The sequence below is a fragment of the Lycium ferocissimum genome, chromosome 4, assembly GCF_029784015.1.
Source record: "Lycium ferocissimum isolate CSIRO_LF1 chromosome 4, AGI_CSIRO_Lferr_CH_V1, whole genome shotgun sequence".
In the NCBI taxonomy this organism is placed as follows: domain Eukaryota; kingdom Viridiplantae; phylum Streptophyta; class Magnoliopsida; order Solanales; family Solanaceae; genus Lycium; species Lycium ferocissimum.
In genome coordinates, this window is record NC_081345.1 from 31,613,998 (window position 1) to 31,622,455 (window position 8,458).

Sequence of the window (8,458 nt, forward strand, 5' to 3'; positions counted from 1 at the left end):
CATTCACGCACAAAATTCGTGCGTGAAAGGCCAAACTCGTGTTTTTGCAGTTTGGTCCTTTTACGCACGAATTTCGTGCGCGAATACTACTTATGTTCTTTTTTTTTTTTTATACTAGTTTGGTTCAACTTTTTTTTTTTTTGTGCTATTTAAGTCGCGGATTCTTTTTTTTCTCATTTGCTTTTGCATTTTTATTTGTTTTTAATACATTATTACAAAAAGGTCAAAAGTAACTAATACATATAATATGAAAGAAAGAGCCAAGAAACTTTATAATGTCGTAAAGGCTAATAATTAAGGTAAACATGTTTGTAATATAAACATTTGATATGATTATATTATTTCCGATTTCTAGGTTATGAACGCAAACATGCATCTTGATCAAGTTGGTGGAAGATATTGGCTTCTTCAAGAATATTCATCCATTAATTTTTCGGCTTAATTTTTTCAAAATGAACTGATATGACATATTCAACATATTCAAATGACCTTAGAACCAGTTAGTCTATTGTATTATATTGTATTGTGTTCAATCAACTTGAGAACTGTTCACCTATTTATTGTAGTTACACATGTAGTTATGTATATTTTTTCGTTTGTCAAACTTTTGAAATTACTATTCTTCCATTCACCTGTATTTTTCCTTCAAAATTTTCAATTACTTATTATTTATCGCATTGCTCATATTTACATGTAAACTATATGCCGTTGAAAGATTTAAAAAAAAAAAATAATAAGACAACTATCAAGTTGAAAATCCGGTATGACAATAATATACTAAATAGTTGTTTAAACATTCAATTATCAGATGGTCAAATGGCTCACCATTTATCAATTTGAGCTTGTATTTTCCCCTTTAAATTTGGTGTAATACATCACAGTCATATTTTACTAGTATTTGTATCGTTTGAAAAAGTTTTTACTGATCAGCGTAGGTTACACGTGCAACGCATGTGTCCAAAAACTAGTTTTTTAATAACTGGCCTGAGTGTGTAAATAATTGTTTACTAGCATAGAAATTAAACTCTACAGAATTCACTAAGGCCTGTTTGGAAAGCCACTCAGGTAATTAGAACTGGGTGTAATTGAGTGTAATTACACAGTTTGACCTGTTTGTTTGACCAAGTAATTACACATTTAAGTGGAATTGGGTGTAATTGAGAAGGTGTAATTACACTCTGCAATTCTCAAGGGGGGGGGGGGGTGAGAATTGAGTATAATTACACCCTGTAATTACAGGATTACTTTTTAGTTTATTTCTTTTTTGTTTCTTTTTATTTTAATTTCTTTTTTATTTTTACTTTTTAATTTCTTTTTTATTTTTACTTTTTAATTATTTCAATTTTTTAAAATGTATTTTTCTTTTTCTATTATTTATTTTTCATTTCCTTTCTTCTCATTCCCAACCTTTACTTCTTGTGGTTCCATGTAATTGCTCGTATTTTTTTTATTCATTTAGCATCGTGTCATTATTCTAACTTTTGAAACTACACCTCTTAATATTGGAAAGAATAAGACATTAACAAACTTGGCATATAACGAGTGAAGTTATTAAAGTAAAATTTCGTTGTGAATGAGGTTATAGATTTATATTTTTCCCTTTCTTTTGAATTATTTACTTAAGTTACGTTGGAACTTACTTATGTAATATTGGAATTTGACATAAGAGTATTAATTAAACTTTTTCTTTTGGATTTTGAATTCAGGTTATATTTTCAATTTTAAGTTATTTGCTTTCATATCAGATTTGTTTATTTTTCACTTACATTTGATGGATTTATTTGTGTCAAACATTTGAATAATGTTATGGCATTATATTTATAAATATTATTTTTTGTCAAACATACAATCCATGATGTTCTCACAAAAAAAAAAGTTCTTCTTTTAAGTTTTATAATCAATTAAAATTAAATACTATTAATTTGAAAAATATATATCAATTACTTTTTACAATAGTAGTTATAAATATATGATTATTAATTAATATATTTTCAAGAAACAATGTATTATGAAATAATTAATTTAATGTCATTTGTAAAGGAAAATATTTTTTAAATATTAATTTTAAATTTTTTATAATTAAATTTTATTTTTAAATTAAACTAAGCGTAGAATTACACTTTGCTAATTACAAAGACGCTTGTCAGAATTATCACCGTAATTATGTTATGACAAACAAATAAATCGTTATAATTACATTGTAGGCTGGGTAATTACTACTCTAGTAATTACACCAATTCCAATTACCAGGTGGCTTTCCAAACAGGCCCTAAATTGAACCGCGCGCGTACTTTTAATGAGTAAAATCCGATAGCTTGAGTCGTTGACCATATATATTTTCAAGTTTTGGTAAAATATCTTTATATTTCACTTTGAGAAATGAGGCAGCATAGAGTAACATGGACCTTATCTACTTTGTTGTCTATCTATGATCCACGTGTTCGCTTTTGAGTTTCAATTTCACTTCATAGCTCATTTCTCAGTCTACTTTTTATCTTTGTTTTCCGACTACCCTGAAGAAAATTAAGAAAGAAATGTTCTTTCCTATCAAATTCATCTTCCTTGTTTCTTTATCCACTTTCTTGGTTCCTTCAATTGCATTAGAATCAGATACAACAGACCCAATTCCATCACCATGGCCTTACCAGTTCCACGCAATTACCATAATGAACTATACAGGTGGTCTACGAAAAGTGGACCTGTGGTATGATTGGCCTAACAAAAGGTACTTGCATATAAACCAATATCAATTGGGCAAGACTTTGTATGATGTTGAATGGGAGAATGGCACTTCCTTTTACTTCACTTTGGACTCTACTCAGGAGTGTACTATCAGGCATTTTCCAGTGGGGATTTTGAGGCCTAATTGGCTTGAAGGTGCAAATTATATGGGACAGAGGTATAAGGATGGATTCCTATGTAATGTTTGGGAGAAGGTTGATTTCATAGTGTACTATGAGGATGTTGTCACCAAGAGACCTGTTTATTGGCATTTTTATGATGGTATGCGATTTAAAAATGGTTTCTTTGTATGATTTTGAATAATCCCCACCTCATAAGCTAGTTTTGGGATTGAGTTAGGCTCAATATTCATTTATTTTCGTAGTGTCAGAGTCTAAGTTCATCTCAATTTTTTCATTTACCCAATTGTTGGGCACTTATGTTATATTGGTCACGTTCCGTATGTCCGTTGTGACTGTGCGGAGTTTAGATCTCACATCAGTTGGGGATATAAAATACTCAAACGAAAGAAATTAACTAAGATTCTCTTAGCTCATTCAGAAGGATCACATAATTTGATTATCCATGGTTACTTATGTCTTTTGCATGTTCATTTGATGAAATCTGGCAGCAATTGGGTAAATGGCCGATACTACTGAAATGATTCCTCTTTGGATAATAGGTACTGTAACTGGTATTCTTGTAATCGTTTTAATATGTATTTTCACAATCTTCACCTTATGAGCTAGTTTTTGGAATTTAGTTAAACCTAATATTCCCTTCTTCTCACAGCTCTGCTTATGTTTCTTTTTTCCATTTATGATTTAATTAATTTAATGCTGGACATATGTGGTATAATGCAGGGTTGATTGAACATATAATGACCTTTGAGGTGGGGAAAGTGCTGGAGGATTCTAAGTGGCAAGCCCCTGCTTACTGCTTCAAGGAGATAGAGGAAGGAAAGAAACCTTTGCAAGAAAAGTTCAAGAGCGCTCACTTCACTTCTCGTGAGAGGTTCATGAGAGGCGATTTAGAGATGACAAATGGACGGATGGATCACTAATTTTGAAATGGAGATGCAGATTTATGAGAGCACCTCGGGCGACATTGATAATTTATGCTGCTTTTGGCTCAGTGGTGGAACCAAGATCTCTTGTTGGTAAAAACTGAGTACCATTACTTCAATTTATTTCCTGGGACGGTATGTACAAACTCAGAATAAATAATTACCAATATTCAAAATTAGTGACCATTTATGTAGAGGCCTGACAAAGTACCCCTACTGCTACTTGGATATGTCCATGTTTTGAGTTTGTAATGTAATGCCAACAGTTTCCTTGTGTAATTTCGACGAAGCAATTCTATACATGAGTATAATATTTCAAAGATTGGTCGGTATGTGTTTGATACAGCTGCGTAATCTCAGATGGTGATATAGGCAACGTTCTAATCTTGCATTTCTAGCATACTTGCATCGGTTCAGCTTCTCAAATGAATCAATGACATGAAAGGTGGAATGCTAATCAGCTGCATTGACTTTTAAGTACTCAGTAACTATTTGAATCAGTGATTTAAGAGCGATCCCAAACCAAAATCAAAGGGGAAAAAACCAAAAAAAAAAAAAAAAAAAAAAAAAAAGAGTTTAACTACATATTTATGGACGGGTGTATAATTTTTATACTATGAGATTACTTTCACATGTTGTGACACGTAATGTGTCTTATTTTCAAAATTAAAAATCACACCTTCTATAGAGACACTTGTTGAATGACGGGGTGATTACAAATCACATGTAGATATTTGTTGGATGACGGAATGATATAAAAAATATATATATATATATATATATATATATATATATATATATATATATATATATATTGTCGGTACTCCTCAAGATATATAAGTTAAATTCAAAGGAAAAAGGAATAAATCATTGTCCATGCCGAGATATAGTTGAATATTTTTCCAAAGGTGGAAAATCAATATAATCCAAAGGCAAGAATATCCAAAGACCCTTCTAAAATTTGGTTTGAATTATTAGTTGCAAACCTAAACTATTAATAGTATTATTTACCTCCCCGGAACTTGATTGTTTGGTAGACTTTCACCTTTTACATTGCCCCCCCCCCACCCCGCCTTTCTCACCCCACCGCGACCCCCAGGTCTCATCCTAAGAGAGTGGGATATGCTTGTCTGTCAGGTGGATTTTTAGTCCATGTGGCATTTTTTCATAATTATAAAAATATTTTGTTTACTTTAAAAAAGTTATTAGATTTTTAAAATTTTCCTTTTCGGGTCAAGTTAGTAAAAAACAAGTGGGCTGATCCGCTAGTGGTATGGGCTTCAGCCCAGTGGAAGATTCTAGTATCCGAAGTCGTTTAGCGTCGTCGCCTCTGAAAAAAACAAGTGGTGGGAATTGAGCGGACGACAATTGGGCTAATAATACTTTTAGCCAACGCTTCTACGCCACCGTTTAATCCTATAATAATAATAGTGTTTCAAATCACCTCAGTTTCAGGACTAATAGATTTTGCCAGAAAGCCGAGAAGCAGAAGCTAACCATTGAGGATGATTATATTCTGCTGTTGGGGAGTCCACTGTAAGTGTTAAGCGAGCGCGAGCCAGGCATGTGTACGGGCTCGGATTCAAAGTCGGATCCTAACTCAAACGGGTGGAGCCAAGCTCGTGGAGCGGTTCTCAAGTCGTTGGCGCTAATTGGAGGTGCTTTATTGTTACGGCGGTTAACTAAGTCGACTACACGTTGGGACCATGCTCGAATTGTAGCTGACTCACTTAATGGCGAAAAGGTACTTTTTACTACGCTACTGTTTTATTTTAGTGTCTCTAGAACTGTGCAAGTGGTAACAGTTAACTGATTTTTTGTGGAGTTTTATTGTAGTTTTCAAAGGAGCAAGCAGTTAGGGATCCTGATAATTATTTTAATTTCAGGTATTACATTCTTTGTTTGAAGTTTTAACAGTTTCGTGTTTTGATTTTGGATTTGCGTAGAAATGTTGCTGCGAAATTAGTTTATGTGAGCTTTGCATAGCAGGTCCCTAGCAACTAACCTTAAACTAGTCTGAATTGAGGCTTTATTATTGGAGGTGTAGAAGCAGGAAAAAACATAAAGTATTAGATGTTGATATTTTGGCCACTTTGTATGTTGTTGCTTGATTGGCCTGCAATGTCACAAACTTTAGGATGCATATCTTTTTTTTTTTTTTAATAAGCGTGCTGTCCGGGCCAGCTTGCGCGCACCTCAACTAATTTCACGGGATACCTGCCACCTCCCGCTAGCAACGGGTACCAGGTAACTCTGGCCACCAAGGCTAGGACGGATGAGAAGAAATTGCGGAGTGTTTTTGTCTCCGCTGGGAATTGAACATGAGAACTCATGGTTCTCAACCACTTCATTGACCACTAGGCCACACCCTTGGGTGCTTTATTTGGATAGTAAGCTTACAGTGATTCAGGCATGTAAGCAGGCATCTCCCAGTAGTTTTGCTCCTAGCATGTGATATTTCTTGATGTAGAAAAAAGTTGGTGGAAAAGTTCTCTTTCATTCATCTTTCATGTTTTTATGTATAGATGGCTTTCCTGTCCTGCTGCAGACATGGTAGATGGCTCTAAGGTTCTATATTTTGAACAGGCAAGTAGTTCTATATCTTGATTTGGTTTTTTTCTCATGCTTCTGGTTTGGACCATCGATGATCAGCTTATGATGGATTTACTTTTGTTTTGCAGGCATTTTGGAGGACACCCCATAAACCGTTTAGACAAGTGAGTAACATCCAATTCTTTTTACTTATTCTTGTGTTACATTGCAAACTGTTGCGTTATAGACCTGATACCTCTAGTCAAATTTCTTTGTCTTGTTTGCTTTGGTTGCTGAAACAGACATAATTGCTGAAACAGACATAATCACATAAGATGACATTACAGAAGTTTTTAATTTTTATTAGCTGCTCTTGCAGTCGTGAGCACTTGAATTCTAATAGAACTCTTTTGCAGAGATTTTTCATGGTCAAGCCTTGTGCAAAGGAGTTGAGATGTGATGTTGAGGTTGGTCCGAATTCATATTTTCTGTGGCTAGACTTTGCTCTGAATTCTACTCCTTGCTAAGCCTCTTCACATTTTTGTTTGGCATGAGCAGCATAAACTTAAAACACTTAGTATTTAGTGTAGAACCATCATTCTGAACCATCATTCTTTCTTTTTGCATTATGTAGTATAATGTGATCGGGTACAATTGTACTACAATGACAGGCTTGTTCTCTTGAATAATTGCTCATTCTAATTCTTTGTTGGTGGATGTGGGTGAGAGGATTATCAGGAGTCTTGAAAGTAGCATGAAGGTATGAAAATGGTCTTCTGGTTGATAGGAAAATACTCTTTCTCACTAACAGTAGTGGAAAGATATACTTTTCGGGCATGCTTTCCTATTGTTCATGGTGCTAAATTCTAAAATTCCTGTAACACCTCTCCTTGCAGTTTCCTCCTTTTTTTTTGGTTTTTTGGGTTTTGTGGGGGGGGGGGGGGGGTGGCAGTGATAGAAACCTAGCATTGTTAATAAATATTGCTGCCTTTAATTCCATTCTTCACTGCTAATAAGATTTCTTTGTTGCTACCTGTACAAACTTCTAGGTAAGCACATATGCTATCAGAGATGCAGAGGAGTACAAGAACTTCTGCGATCGCCCTCGGGACCAGCGTCCACTACCGGAAGAAGTTATTGGGGTAAACATTTGAACACATTAAGATCAAATCTATTTTGTCTTTATGTTGTACATTTGAGCACAGATACAGGTCTGTAACTTTGTACAATGCGTTCTCCCTTATTCCATGTCTATTGCCTAAAATAATCAAGTCTATCACAAGAAACTGTTTAATGTATTCCTAGTTTGATTGTTGTGCAAATAAAAAATGTTCTAGAACATACTATTCCTCCCAAGGGAACATTTAGGAATTCGCTGGGAAGTCAATTTAGTTCTATTGTTATGTGCAGGACATTGCTGAACATTTGACTACCATTCATCTAAAGCGCTGTGAGCGAGGGAAACGGTGCTTATATGAAGGTTCAACACCTGCAGATGGATTTCCTAATTCATGGGTATTTACCTAAGTTTTTCATCAATTTTGATGCCGACCTCCTTACCATTATAGCCTGTGATGTTTTCTCCTTTCCTGTTAAGTTTTGGAACTTTTTTTTGCCTGTGTAGCAGAATGGTGCGACACACTGTACCTCAGAACTAGCTGTGTTGAAGAATAATGAGATACATGCCTGGGATAGAGGCTATGATGATGATGGCAATCAAGTTAGTTCTTTATGTTCCATACATGCTTTTTCCTCAAAATCCATCTAGTGAATCTTGTCTCAATTATTTATTCATTTATTTAATGAACCAACAGCCTCCCTGTCATCAAAAAAAAAAAAAAAAAAAAAAAAAAAAAGAGACAACAGCCTCCGATGAAACTTGTTTTTTCCTCAATATTACAGGTTTGGGGTGTAAAAGGAGGTCCTTATGAATTCAAGCCTGCTCCAGCTTCAAGTTTTGATGATGTGCTGAATCCTTTGAGTTTTGCTTCACAACCCGTGGGGAAAAGAATAGAGGGTTCATTTGTCCTCCAGGAATGATTTCTCGTTATATATTCCCCCCTTGCCCCCACAATGTAAATCATAACTCAATTAGTATTATGTTTAAATCTTAGTAAATCACAACTTATTTTTTAGAAT

General features: G+C 34.4%; 1 protein-coding gene and 1 pseudogene across 4 annotated transcripts; both read left to right on the plus strand.

Moving 5' to 3' along the window:
• The first annotated feature begins 2,351 nt into the window (after window positions 1-2,351).
• LOC132052295 (uncharacterized protein At4g14100-like) lies at window positions 2,352-4,119 on the plus strand (annotated as a pseudogene).
• Window positions 4,120-5,134: 1,015 nt separating this feature from the next.
• LOC132052296 (chromophore lyase CRL, chloroplastic) lies at window positions 5,135-8,458 on the plus strand. 4 transcript variants are annotated; one of them, XM_059443778.1, is made up of 9 exons: window positions 5,137-5,531; window positions 5,624-5,673; window positions 6,313-6,373; window positions 6,469-6,504; window positions 6,736-6,786; window positions 7,369-7,461; window positions 7,730-7,834; window positions 7,944-8,039; window positions 8,222-8,458. In XM_059443778.1, the coding sequence occupies exons 1-9, from the start codon at window positions 5,352-5,354 to the stop codon at window positions 8,357-8,359; spliced, it is 810 nt and encodes a 269-aa protein (XP_059299761.1). In that variant the 5' UTR covers window positions 5,137-5,351; the 3' UTR covers window positions 8,360-8,458. The 4 variants fall into 4 exon arrangements, with proteins under 4 accessions (XP_059299764.1, XP_059299765.1, XP_059299761.1 ...); XM_059443779.1 differs by having other exon boundaries at window positions 5,138-5,531; window positions 7,947-8,039; XM_059443781.1 differs by lacking the exon at window positions 7,369-7,461 and having other exon boundaries at window positions 5,135-5,531.